Here is a 14620-nt window from a genome sequence, read left to right as displayed (position 1 = left end):
TGGCAGCAATCCCAACAAAGGAATGCAAAATATTATCAAATATCGTTACATCACTTGAAGTGAGGATTTCGATTAAATTGAGGCCTTTCGATTCTAGGACCTTCTGACAACGTTCAATAGATTCTCGAAATTGAGGAATAGTCATTAAAGATGATCCCATTTCTGTCCACTGAGATCCCATTCCACTGAATACCCATACAATCGGTCTTTTAATTCCAGAGTAGTGATCAACTTGTCTAGCAAGACATTTGGCGGACGTGTTTCCATCCTTCGCGAAAATTCCATAACCTCGAAACACCAATCCTGTCACATCTTCATTTTGTATGTTGTGTAATAGGCTAATAAATTCGGCATCTAGAGGCTTCCCTTCGATTGAATCTAAAACGACATTGACGGATTCTTCAGTACGTCCAGCCCAGGTAATTAAACGGGGAATATCGTCGTCAGGAATCCCTTGGTTAATTTTAGTTTTATCAAAAGCCTTTAATAAAGCATGAGCGTTAGCACCTCCGAAGCCAAATGAATTGACACCAATGTACGGTTTTTCCAAATTCGTTATATCGCTTACAACTATCATACGTCCTTCCGCTAAAGCGGGTATTTCTGATTTTACCTTCGTAAAATTAATATTAGGTGCAATTTTCCCTGTTTCAAATGCAAAGCAGGCCTTAATCAATGAACACACGCCAGCACCCGCTTCCGTATGGCCTAAATTCGATTTGACGGACCCTACCAATAGAGGTGTGGAACGTTGACTACAAAGGGCGTTATCAATTGCTCGACATTCTTCCGGATCGCCAACTTTTGTACCAGTACTGTGAGCTTCCATGTAACCTATATTATCTGGAAACACGTCAGTATCCTGATAAAACTCTTTCAGCAATCTCTCCTGCAATTTTCCGGAAGGATAGGTTACTCCTTCTGGCTTATAACCATCACAATTCGTCTTGGAATACAGAACGCTGGCATACACGCGCTTAGCATCACGTTTGCGCTGCAAAAATAAGCAACTAACAGTTTCAGCACGGGTGTAGCCAGAAGCATTTTCATCAAAAGGTCTACAGTAGCCATCAACAGCCAGCACACCAAGTCTGCAATAGACAATGGGACCTTGCAATTTTCAATATATCTTCATAAATTATTCTTACATACCGAACAAATTGCAATGTTACAAATGGATGCAAACATAAATTTACGCCACCAATAATAGCTGCATCTATTTCACCGTTGCGAAAAGCGGTAAAGGCATTGTCTAAAGCATACATTGAACTAGAACAAGCTGTATCCAATAAATATGAGGGCCCTTGTAAACCCAAACTGTATGAAATGCGGTTTGGCAACATGGCACGACTGCAGCCCGTTATGCCGAAACCCCCAGATGACGCTCTTTCATAGAACCAGGTCTTTTCAGATTCGGAGATGCAAGCTCCTACGAAAACTCCCGTCCTAGTCCCACGTAAGCTTTTTGGATTTATACCGGCGTCAATAACAGACTCATAAGCAGCTTCAATCAATATTCGTGCTTGAGGATCCATTGTATGGCATTGTTTAAAATGTACTCCAAAAAACGCTGCATCAAATTTCTCTAAACCATCAATTTTTCCACTCCGTTTAGGAATCTCAGGATGAAAATGCCGCCAACGTCGTTCATCATCATCTATCATATCAATCTTCAAAAAAATTTAACAAGAAAAAAAAGTTTTTAAATGATATTGAAAACGCATAGTAAAACTTTGCCACAGTTTCAGATATCTTAGAAAGTCTTTTAATCCTTTTACTGCTAAAAATCTCATTTACAAGAAAACATATAAGCGAACCAACGGACAACACTAAGCCCATTCAGAATCTAACATTGTAGTTTGAAATATTTAAGGGTCTAAAACTTTTGAGAAATTGTTGATTCGTATTCTTCATATGGATGACCTGTACGCGTAAACTAGAAATACTTTCTCCTGCTAAGAGATGTTTTCCTCGAGAAAGTCAGTGGCCTTGTACGGCCTTTTGAAATTCAATTGGAAAACGTTTAAGAGTATATGCAGTTGAAGAGTACATACCTTGTTATACAGTTTATATTTGAGTTCAGCAACGTTCTCACAGCTGGGGAACTTTCCGGACATTCCCGAAATGACAATTTCATCTCCATCTGTTTCTGGATATATACGGGAAAATTTTTTGTCTTTACTTTTCACTTGAACGGTTACTTTATCCTTGAGATGTGGCATGTTTGCAGTGTTGTCAGTGTGTTATTCACGTATATTTCAATAGAGCAATGTGGAGAGATTTCAAACGATCATGCAGTCGTTTCAAAACTTAAACCGGTCGCGACTCTTGATCACTTTCAATTGAATTCAGCGGGAATTAGACGCCCTTTATATATTATTTAAACCGAATTAATTAAAATTATTTAAAATTTATTTACTTTCACATATAATAGAAAAGTATTAACGGGAATCGTACGATAATTATTAAAATCGCGTTTGTTTGACGAAACGGTATTAATTAGACATAATATGCATTTCCAATATAATTATGCATATATGAATGAATAATATTCGAAACTAAAAAAAAATTCAAATAATTTGAATGCAAATGTTTGCAGGCAAAAAGCAAGTAAAAACGCTGGCTTCGTAGGGGCAATAAAAGAAAGGCATGTCCGATTCGGACCATTTTTAATAGCACTCGTCCTTAGGTGAAAATATGTCGGTGCACAGCATTTCGTAAAAACATTTCCAAACCTGCGTCCTGTCTGTTGAATACAAGAACCCAAGATTGAACAGTTTAGATCAACTCAGAATCAATGTCTGACGCTTCTACCACCAATAATATAAGGCATTAATACTGTAATGAAATAAAATATTTAAAACCGTCTATCCTCTTTGAAATAATAAAAATGAATAAAAATTTTCGACGCTTCATCGGCCAAATAATAATTACGCTGTCGACAATCGACCAGAATCCCTTGGTAACAAACGAAAATAGAATGCCCGCAGTTAAGAGGACTTGAAAGAACATCAAAAAAAGGAGACAATACACGTATTGTATTCGAAGGATTTGCTCGACATAAGTAGAGGTAACTTGTGACATTTGGCGTTTGAAGAGAGACTAAACGTCGAAACGGAGAGTTCCATGCTCGGAAAGAGCTATCTATTGAGGAAAATAAGTTGTTGTAGCTTTGTAAAAAGCTTTTTCGTTTAAGACAGTTTTTCTCTAATTTTATGAGTAAAGTCCAAATTCCTGACACACTCTCAAGGGTGCGAATTTAACTTAAAAGATATTAAGCACTTAACGTAATCAGCAATGCGTTGTATCTACCAGCAACATTAGGCCGGTGCAGTTTGCCTTTATTCCAAATCAGCTTAAATTTATTAATAATAAATGATTTGTCGAACCAAAGTTCATTTTAAAATTTGTAAAAGAAAAAATTAAAATACGCTTATAATTACACATAATAATGAATAGTAAATAAGGAAAATTATAAATTTTCTTATTTAACGCATGAACTTTAATAATTGTAATGCCACACACTACCAAAAGCGTCATACATATTATTCGGATCACCATATGCAGCGTTGCTTCGATTATATGATTCATGTCGGTAATGTGCACACGAATATATACCGATTTATGAGACTAAATGCGGCTTCATTTAGATCGTACAACATGGAATTTGGAGAACTAACCTCGTTCACAACAAAGACAGCAAAGTTTCAGAGCGCTATAATTTCACTGTATGCGTTCGACCACTAGTAGTTGGATGAGTTTTCCCATTCATATGCTTGCTGGCTGCAAGTCTACTCCATAATCTAAGGAATCGCCAGAGTTGCTATCGCTTTGATTTCAAACCGATTGCGTACGTGTTTATGCTTGTTGATAGTGTACTTTCTCTCAGAATTTAAACAAGACAAGCAAAATATTGCGTGAAATGAAATGAAAAGCAACAATTTCGGACAATTATGGATGTGATTTTGAAAACATACAAACAACGATCGCGCGATAGGAAAAAATAAGAGAGCTTATAACATCATGCATGTTGATATGATGCATATCACGTGAAGACATGCTCAACGGTTTCTAAAATCATACGAACAATCAGACAAACATAAAAATATACATACAAGCAAACATGGTAATAGAAAAAAAGGGAGTTTATAAAATTACGCATTGTACATATCATATGAAGACAGGCTTAACGATTTATAAAGTCATACGATTTAGTAGCTAAGCCAGCACTAGCGATAAGATCATACGAGTCAGTACTTAAGGTAGTATTAGTGGACGCAAGCAAATATGTTCGACCAGACCTAAGGTAGTATACGTAAGAATAGGTACAGAGGAATATCATGGCAACACACATACAAGTCAAAGCATTCATGTAATGGGACAATGATGGTGGCCGCGACTATAAAAGAAGGCGTCTCAGCACGCTCAGCCTTTCAATTGTGTTATAGCAGCCAGAGGTAAGTGATCACAGACTACATAACTAGTTGACGTTACTGCCAGGTTTTTTTTTTTTTGACTATATCCAAAAGTATGTATACGAGCACTTGTTTTCTTTTTCCTTCACTGCTTATATTTACAATGCAATGTATATGTTCTCCTTACCATGTACAAAACATGAGGGAAGTGATCCATTCATTCTTCAGTGATTTAAATCATAATTATAATTAATGAGTATTACACACATTCACATACATGATTTGTTCGAGTGCTCGTAGATTACATTTTCTACGCTACGGAAACTTTAATAGTGGACACTACTCACTTGCTCTATGTGTCGTGTTTATTGTGAAATTTATCAAACAAAATTTCAAACTTCAAATTCTACTTAATATCGTGAATTAAGTAAATTCCATGATATCATGCTATGAAAGAATTGAGCTCTGGTGTCGAATGTGCCATGCCATGCCATGCCATGCCATTGCGCCATCCGATTCTCATCTCTTTCGTTCTCTGCAAAATTCTCTATCTGGATGACAGGGTAGAAAATTTGTTTGCTATAAAAGATCAGAACTTTTACGAGGAGGGGATGATGAAATTGCCTGAAACGTGGCAGCTTATGTTTGATTAAATTGAAAAATATATGAATTAATAAAGTTTATTCCTTATATAAAAATAATTATTTTATTTTATAATGAAAAAAGGCAAGAAATTTCCAGACAACCTAATGCATTTAAAATGTACATCCACCTAAGCAAACCTTTGTACACTGATGTATAAGATTTTCTCGTGATTCTTTCATAACGCGTGGATAGATTGCACAAAAGGATACAAAGATGTACGAATGCTGTTTCATCGTCAATCAACTACTATAAAAAGAGTAAAAGTGTTTTTCTCTCGTGAGAGAAAAGATCAAAGATCGCCGTCAAAAAACGTGATATGATATGTAACCTAAATCAGTTGCTTGCCAATTGTTTGTTGTACATTAAATGTGCTCTTAATATACAGAAAACAATGAAAGATCAAAAATTAGATGAACAATCTAAAAAAGACATAAAAGAGACTTCACTAGCGGTGGCAATGGCGCAAAATTGATATGCGAAATGGATGAACGGTAAGGATAAATATGGCTGCTGCTGCTCACCAAAAGTCAAAATGAATGTGCCCTTGGACATTCGATAGAAACACTACACGTAATAGAGTGTACACCATCGACATGTAATTCAAGTGCACCGACCGCCCTCCTCCTTATATTTCGCATTCTTTGCTTGAACACCAGCTGAGAAATATAATCAACTAATAAAAAAAATATCTCACAAAAGTTGACGACATTCTGCATGCACATATGCACACGTGTAGTAGTATATTTAAGCAAAGTCTAATTTGTAAGTTTATTTATTAACAGCGGCATGTATAGAGATTTATTTATTATCGCATGATCTGTACAGTTTCGGGCGAAACTGTGGATGTGGATTGAAAGAAAATACATTCCTTTGGGCTCTATGCCAATATTCATAATAGTTATTGTTTTTCTTATTGCGAAAATATATATCATTCAGGATTTTTTGTTCGATTACGCAGAGTCTATGCTTACGGTCGTACCTCTAACATCAAGAAAAAATGTTAGAATAAATGGAATTAATTTTTATGCATATTACGCAGTTGGACAGTTATGGTCATCACAATTAATTCACTTTACACTCATTCACGTTTGTGACGTCTTTACAGTGAAGTCATCAGGTGAATGAGAAACTACTGGACTTTAAATTTGATTTGTGATTATGAATAAAGTCATATGTACATTACATTTTTATTCCGTAAGTTGATATTAACTGCTTTAGAAGGTTCAAGTGCACGACAATGTTGTTAAATCAAATTTTCGCAGTATTTCTTTTTTGTGTCTCAAAATCGAGTACTGGTTTATTATTAGACTCAGACTCAAGGTAAGTACGTACGTATACGCACAATTGCATATTTGAATATTTTAATGCAACGCAAATCGTGGTGGCGGGTAAATGAGAAAACATATTTTACGTTTTGTATGTGTGTGTGTATGTGTGTGTGTATATGTGTTAGTGTGTGTGAATAAAATTTCTATTATACGCATTCATCCTTGTTAGTAAGCTATAAGTGAAAAAGTATCAAACTTTTGACTTTGAATGACTAATATATAAAAAGCTAATTACCGGCAGAGTTGCTTATAATTACCGTCACTTACATTCTTCTCTCTCTCTCATTCGGTTGCATAAAACTGTAAAGAAGAAGCATCTAAAGCTGCGTAATGTAGTGTGCAGCAATCTAAGCCTTATATCCATTAAAATTCAACGCACATCATAAGAAAAATAAATTCCATAGAAATTAGTAAATGATTTGATCTACCACATCAGGGATGGGCAACTGTTCTCATCAAAGTGAAAAATCTTCATTTTCAAATCACGGCAGATGCCAGCACAAATTGAACGGATTAACGAAAAGATGAAAGTTAAAATATATAATAAACTTATGTATGTAACGTAATGAGCACAACAAACATACTAAGCGAATTTCAATGCGACGGATTAAATTGGGAGCGTTCCTAATTTTTTATTACATCACAATTAGGATGCAATTCGCTGGTAGTTGTTTGAAGAGCTCTTTTAAATTTTCATCTGTTTCCAGCTTTGCCTCCAACTATGCTTACGAATCGTTTCTTTTATGGCCCAATGATCAAGAAATAATACTTGAACACATTTCATATTCAATACCTGCACAGCTCAGCCAGTGGTGAAAGTGAAGACACAATCCTGTTGCAGCATTGACATTGGTGAACAAATCCAATTATTTGAAATTTCATCCCTCGAACCGATGTTTGCCCATACGTGTAGTGCTCGGTACACGGATAGTTCGCATAGCATAGCATTTTGTTAACTGCAGCGACGCATTTTAAGCTGTCTAAACATTTTTTTCACACTGAGAAATACTTTTATTAAATTTTATAATAATTCAATACATAATTACACAATGGGAACATAGATTATATATATAGGTCATTGAGTAATAAACAAAATAGGTAAAAAAATTATACTTAGCCGCGTTCTAGTCTTTTACACTAATCATCGCTTACTGGTGCTCAATAATACAGGCACTCTTTACAGTCTCTGAAGCTTCTTTCTAAGTGATGTAGACGCTTTGACAAAAGAACGACATTTCAATGTTCCTAAGACCACCCGATTTGTATCGTGCTATCTGCTGTCGTTTGCAAGTAACAAGCAAACAACCATATTTTTTTATTCTTGAAAACAGAGGTAGTGTCAGGTTATGTTGTACTATGACCATGCCCTTTGACCGATTTGAAAGAAGTTCCAATCTTTGTACCAGATCTGAAGCTAATGGTCGCATTTTTGCCATCTGGAGAATAATTTGCACAGGCATTACACAGCACAGCCAGACAGCCAGACGGACACGCTTAAGCACGCAAGAATATATTTACTTTAAATGATCTATGAAGTTTCCTTCTATGTGCTAAAAATGTTTTCATGAAATCAATATACGCCTCCTCGTTCGGTGAGGGGTATAAAAAAACGTTTACCTCTTAATCCTAATTAATCGCACCTATTAAGTAGGTATGCACGGTCGCAAAGCACTTTCAGCAGTCTCTTCCAATTTAGAGATAGGGCAAAGAAGCTAAGAGTGGAAAAACAACGACGACGAATACAAAGGCGAAATTTGACTTTCAGCTGAGTGATTATCGCTCTGATATGAAACTTTTTCTGCTGCTGTGTTCACCAATGGAAAGTCTTTTTTCACTGTACCTGGAAAAGAAGTTAAATGATTTTTACCTAATCCTAAATTCAAAACACGTTTGGCATGCGTACTGCATATTCATGCTGTCGAAACGTTTGCCACACGCAGAAGCAAGCTTCGAAAACCCCATAAGGGATATAAATTTTCTGCCAGTTTCAAATTCGGAATTCGGCCATCTGTCCGCTCTCGCTCGCAAATGTATGTGGTCCACAAATTTGCAAAAGAATTTGAAAATGACCCAAACCAGTCAAAGGCCACGTCTGCAACGCAAACACGGCTATGCAGCAAAACTAGTGAACACTTTTGCTTTCCGCCTCTCTGGGTGGAATCAGCCGCTTCCACCCAATATTATAGAGGGTGAAAATTCGCTATTTTTCCTTTTTATTTTTTTTTTTTTTAGGATAAAGATGATGGGTATAAAAAGGCATTTTTCACATTCGGATTTTGAAACCAAATCAAAGAAAAGGAGAATGTCATCTGTGTATCATATATTTTCTATATAACATATCACTCAATAAGGTCGCAGAGTGGAATAAAGATGCAACGTCTATCCATGCATCCGTATGATTATTTTTAGTTGACATCAATCTTCGAGCGGAACGTGTCAAAATTTCAAGCAAGTGACCATTACCCCTGAAGCTATTTAAAAGTGGTCCGGATGATGTATTAACATTTTTAGATTTGCCTACAACAACAACTAAAAAGAAAATATATATAACGCAAGGGAAAGCAGAAGTAATCCTTTGAATTTTTCTTAGTACTTCAATTAAACGCTTGTGTTAATTTCTATTTAGACGAATACGGTGCTATTTACTTGTCCATGGCTGTATACTTTGTTCAATTTTGACTAATTAGATGTTTTCATATCAAATCGGCTACATTAAGGTATACTAAATACTTTCACTAGGTGTTTGTTGTGTGTTTAAACAAAAAAAAAAAACATTTCCTATTTATGGACTGATTTTTGATATTTTCACGCCCAATGCCAAGTAGGAATTGAAGGAAAAACATCAAAGAAAAATTTTATTTTTTATTCCATTGACAGTAAACTTGATTCTTCTTCGATAATGAACTATGTTAACGTTCACCCTCGAGGATCAATTTATGTAAGAAAGAGAAGAGATAACGATCAAGATGATGTTAAGTGGTCAATCATCAATGAGGAAGTGGATACTGTTGTTCCATTAGTATTGCAGCATTTGAAAAAAATGCGAGTGGAACATTTATTATTGCCCGATATAATGGAAAATATCTCTGTGGTATGTAGTTTTCCTTTGTCAGCGCTAATTAGTCACATCACATTCATTGTTATAATTTCAGACGCCCTTAGTCCTTACTTACAACACCGGAATCTATTTAACAAACGGCATTGCCTACAACCTGGCAGGTATACATCGACATGGTCCCGCTTATATGACTTATGAGAACGGATCGTTTCTGGTGCGATTCTATTTGAATGTGAGAAATTTACAGGTATAAAAATATTATCATCGATTATCAACGACTTTCATTCTCGTAAACAGTTATTGCTCCGTTCATTACTTAGCTAGGTTCGAGGCACTCATGCGTGCTTTAACGAGAGTACAGCTTTCTTTTTCTTCTCTTTTTGCGCTTTTAGTTCGAATATGAATTTTTGCTAAAACTGCTGGCTCTCGAAGGGCATGGCAAAGTAATAGGCTCATTAGAAGATACTCTTGTCTACATGGATCTGGGAATCGATGTCAAAAGTCTGAAAATAGTCGTTTATGATTTCCGCGTCGTAAACTTTCGGTACACTTGTTATACTTTATTTGTAAGAAATTTAACTACGTTTCTATTTTCAGTAATATTCAAGTTCAGTTAAATGAAGCCCGATTTATTCGAGATTTGTCAGGATTTATTTTGACGCCATTAACTAAGCTCTTTAAAGAGAGCATTACGACATCTATATCTGACAATTTAAAAGAACAAATGCAAATGGTTATGGACGACTTTAATAATGGTGATCCATTGGAGCTTCAAAAATTTGTTAAACAAGTTCTTGGAGGTTTAACAGGCAACCAAAATCATACGCAATAAGTAAACGTAAATACTTTATTCTCTATTTATATCCTCGGAGTACGGTAAATAGCACTATCATTATATAGATTATTATGTTGGATTGGAAATATATAGTTACTTTTTAATATTTTTCTTTTTTATTGAGAATACATTTACTTTGTTTACAGTACGCCGAGGGGTGCACTCGAATTCTGGTTAGGTTTCACAAGCAAAGGCAAATAATGTGCTCAGGAAGTGGTTCAAAAATTCATTAAAAATAATCTCCAAATTTACTCTTCAAATTTTTGGCTGTAAGACAATTTCTTTCCTCCCGCATGAGCTTAACGAGCTCCCTAGAAAAAAGTTTGTTATTTCTTACCCTGGCATAAACACGCTGGCATATACAGCAAAAAGTACAATTGGGGAGATACCGCGATCAGAAGTCGGTCGCTGTATGTCCAACTACTAGTAGCAGACTTTATAGCAACAAAAAAAGCCAACTGAGCCCATAATAATCAAAGAAATGCTGCATTTGATCCAAATGCGAAAGTTGTGCTGGATATATCAGACACATCTACACGTAATAAGCGATTGTTAATAAGAAGCAATGAATTGCTGCGAAATTAGTTTTTATTCCTAACTTTCACTTAAATTTTTATCACTATCCCTTTTTTGGAAAATATTTAGTTTTTCATCTTACACAATTTTTTAAATTTGCGGACCATATTCCCAAGTTTCGCCGCGTATACTTCCTTAAGCGATTTTGTGAGATGCATACCCACGAGGTGGCAAGACGACAGATAAATATTAGAGTCCATTATGGTAGCTCAGAAATGGCTTGCCTTAACAAATAGGCGGTTGGGTGCATATGACGTTTATCTTACTACCATTGTTGGTATTTATAATGGAATTACATTTCCGGAAATTTTTATTAAAAGCTTCCCTTTGACACTGAACAGAATGCACAAATAATTTGATGACGCGTTGATCGGATTAGCGGTTACAAACTTTCGCTTCTTTAAAGGATTTAAATTTCAAGCGAGCGTATAGACCATAAATCTGCTTGTTTTTTTGAAACATGGAGATGCATCAGCATAAGGCATATTTGTGAGTAAATAACTCGCGCTTGTCAGCTTATATTTAATTAATTTTCCGTGTGTCAACATTCGATAATGAAATTACATCTGCAAACCTTGCAAAAGAAAAATTGTTTGTGCAGTCGTTTCATTCTACTTTGTTCGCTTTTTTAGTAAAAGTCATAGATTTAAGGTTGTTTTTTTTACGACTCTTCATTTTCCTGCCTGTTATTTATCATTCACAATAGTGGAAGAAGCTTCACCATATAATCAACTTGCAATCAATTCAAATCAACGCAATGTAATTGTAAGCACTCTTTAGGAAATGTTGCCTTCTTAAATACGTTCCGTTAAAATTGAAGTTTTTATTAAAATTCCAAGTTGTACGGTTTGCAAGTTGGGAAAGGAAGCGAATCCTGTTCTCGTGGCATCTTTGACGAATGGCTATCATTTACGAGAGCACCAGTTTACGGTTTTTTGCAAATTATTAGGAGCGAATTAAAGAATTGGAGAATTTAAGCCTAACATTGATGTCAAAATTTAGGCACTAGAAAGTGAGAAAGAGAAAAATGTACACAACTCTAAAATCGATTTTAATATTTCCACTATCTTTTGAAATTTTCAGTTAAAAGTAACGTATTATAAAAAAGGATAAAAGATCAGATTTTTCTCAAATGAATTGAAATTTTTTTGAATTTACTATTCCAATATGGTACGGGGGTGTGGATTTACAAGAATAGGGAAATTTTTCAAAATAAAAAAAACACTTTCTACGAATCTTTACCAATTTGAAATACAAAATGTTGGAACAGGAAACAGGAAGAAAAAGATTGCGGAAACTAGTGAGCTCGCTTTGCGCCTGTCGTTGATTAGGAATCTTAAACGTACATTATAACATATATTTATTTATTTATAAATCTTTTTGAATATGACGGTGTGTGTTCGTGTTGTGCGTGTGCGTGTGCATGTGCGTGTGTGTTGATGATAGGGTGGGGGAGGGTTGTATTCATATATTCTAAAGCACTTGTTTTGACGATTGGTAGTATTTATTAAATGCTTTGTTTATATTATTCAATATATTCATAGGCAGCAGTAACATGATTTAAATAGACATTTCAGAGATGAAAAATTTCATTGATTTTTGAATTTATTGTAGATAGAGGCGGCTCTTACATAATGTTCGTTCAAATAAATTGAACGAACGCTTGCTTATTGTTGTCGGCCCCAAACGGCCCGAAAGCAAACTTGTCCACTTTGGTTGTTGACTTCTTTGTTGATGTCGACTGTTTTTTTTTTTCTTTTTGCGAATAAAGGAATAAATAAAATGATGAGGGAGACGAGGACATCTTGGCGATTTAGAGAAAACTATGTAATAAGGCATTGAAATATTTTCTTATTCGTAATATTATCTTTTCATTTTAGCAAAATCGAAGTTGAATACGGAAAGGAAATCACACGGCTGTATTTTTTTCTCAGTTGGCTTTTATGTTTGTTATATGTATCAAATCGTTAATATAAATATACAAATACGAGAGGTGACGACTTCTACGAGCATTCTTCCTGACTCTTTCTTACGCAACGTGCCACTTTCCTTTTAAATTCAGGATAAGATTCTCTCCATTCCTTAGCAGCGTCAACATTTGCTGGCGATTCGTCATTTGGATCTGCCAACATTGATATCACTGATATCAAAATTGTTTCCACCGTATGCACGGGCAGCCAACGTTCGGAGGCCTTCTCATAGCCCCATTTGTCGTCTCCGGGTTCATGTAGTATAGAAATACAAACATCACCGTTTTTCTCAATATTGGGATGCCATATTTCTGTAACAAACTTCATTCGAGGTGGACGCAGTGGATATTCTTTTGGGAAGTACAAATGAGCCTTAAAAAATCCACCTTCACTGTAAATGTGAATAAGTATGAAATCTTTTGTTTTGCTACTGCACCACTTCAAATTGCAAACATTGGAGAATCAAAGTTTTCTTTTAATTATTTATTATTTTTTTTATTTTATTTTTTTGTGAACATTTTTAACTTACGATTTTCTGTTTACAATTGAACACAGTGCAGTTAGTTAATGATAATTATAGGTAATACATCCAACTTACTAAAGTGTATCCGGAGGGCCAATAATAAGTACTTCCCATCTAAAAATGTCATTTTCATCAATTAAACCAGCTGAAAATCCCTCAACTGGATTCTTGTTTAATTCTGAAAAAGGAAAAAAATGTGAAAAAAAAAAAATTACTTATTGAGTATAATTTTTAAAAATGAATTGAAATGTAACATGAATAAAATCAATCGGCTTCATTTAAGACACGATCAAGGCAAGAAGTAGGAAGAAGCACAAAAATGAGCTTACTATTAGAACGAAAATACATTGTATCGCAATCGCATTCTACGAATTCTGCGTAAGTCCTTAATGTCAAGAAAATGAGCCCAGAATGCAAAAGCAAAAATCTTTCTTATCGAAAGAAAGCATAAGAATGTCTTTTCAACGTGAATTGTAATAAATTTGAAGGAAGCCATCTCACACTTCCTGCGCACATTTTTCTCATATCGAAGGAACTGATTTGCTTCATGTCTTTGTTTAATGAAAAGATTAGACTAGTTTTTCCTTCTTCTTCTATGCTCGTTGAAATAACTTTTGTGTTGTTGCCAAATCACAACACTTCGTTCGTAATAAAAATAAAATATTCTTCTAATAGATAATCTTATATATGCATCTACGATTAAGCTAACCGCCAATTTTATTAAGGTACAGACAAAGAGTGTTCATAATCAATTTTTTTATGCTCAACTCGGTGAAACGTCTGGTGTTAATTTGCTGACTCCCAAAAGAAGAAAAAGAAGAACAAATGCATCTTGGAATCCTAACGAAAGCGGGGATTAGTTTGAAACCGGATCTAGTCTAGAAATTGTGGGCCTCTTTGAGTGAGTCAGTTAGCTGAGTCGCGGAATCTATTTTTGCTTTCTTGCAGAAAGAGTGTTTACATATACTTTTATGTCGATGTCTGTCATACGCCCATAAGTTATTTACAATAACTATTTGAAATTTTCTTGCTTTTTTTCACTTTATTCTTTTCAATTTTTTCAATTTTCAAACTAACTGCAATTAATATCAATGTTTTTTTTTTTTTTATTTGGAAGTTTCAATAATCCCTGATCCGCAGATCAAGTGATTTTCCATATATATGCAGATGTGAAGTATCAAAGGTAATCTAAAGATCAAAAAAGATAAGCAAATAATTGCAAGAGTTTCGGAAAAACTAGTGCAACTAAATGCATAAAGAAAAAACTCGT

The 14620-nt window shown here is 35.0% G+C and overlaps 2 protein-coding genes across 3 annotated transcripts in view; one reads left to right on the top strand and one right to left on the bottom strand.

Moving 5' to 3' along the window:
- Window positions 1-6252: 6252 nt before the first annotated feature.
- Window positions 6253-10316, top strand: LOC119639448. The gene is made up of 5 exons (XM_038036832.1): window positions 6253-6380; window positions 9266-9479; window positions 9541-9693; window positions 9839-9990; window positions 10044-10316. The coding sequence occupies exons 1-5, from the start codon at window positions 6298-6300 to the stop codon at window positions 10276-10278; spliced, it is 837 nt and encodes a 278-aa protein (XP_037892760.1). The 5' UTR covers window positions 6253-6297; the 3' UTR covers window positions 10279-10316.
- A 2285-nt stretch (window positions 10317-12601) lies between these two features.
- The window catches only part of LOC119639598 (ubiquitin-conjugating enzyme E2 G1), a 4586-nt gene continuing 2567 nt past the window's right edge, over window positions 12602-14620 (bottom strand). For both annotated transcript variants that reach the window (XM_038037077.1, XM_038037076.1), the window contains exons 2-3: window positions 13426-13528; window positions 12602-13218 (exon numbers count right to left, since the gene is read on the bottom strand). In XM_038037077.1, the coding sequence (XP_037893005.1) occupies window positions 12861-13218; window positions 13426-13528 (461 nt within the window). In that variant the 3' untranslated portion in view covers window positions 12602-12860. The remainder of the gene's footprint in view (window positions 13219-13425; window positions 13529-14620) is intronic.

The sequence above is a fragment of the Glossina fuscipes genome, unplaced genomic scaffold (genome assembly GCF_014805625.2).
Source record: "Glossina fuscipes isolate IAEA_lab_2018 unplaced genomic scaffold, Yale_Gfus_2 112, whole genome shotgun sequence".
Lineage (NCBI taxonomy): Eukaryota > Metazoa > Arthropoda > Insecta > Diptera > Glossinidae > Glossina > Glossina fuscipes.
Note: the sequence above shows the minus strand (reverse complement) of the source record. Positions and strands in the feature narration are given on the sequence as shown.

What these genes read in the sequence shown, in the direction of transcription:
- LOC119639448 (XM_038036832.1), top strand. Translation starts at nt 6,298, where the DNA reads ATGTTGTTAAATCAAATTTTCGCAGTATTTCTTTTTTGTGTCTCAAAA. An exon ending in TAATGGAAAATATCTCTGTG is followed by an intron (nt 9,480 to 9,540) that starts GTATGTAGTTTT and finishes TTATAATTTCAG; the next exon opens with ACGCCCTTAGTCCTTACTTA. An exon ending in TTCCGCGTCGTAAACTTTCG is followed by an intron (nt 9,991 to 10,043) that starts GTACACTTGTTA and finishes TTCTATTTTCAG; the next exon opens with TAATATTCAAGTTCAGTTAA.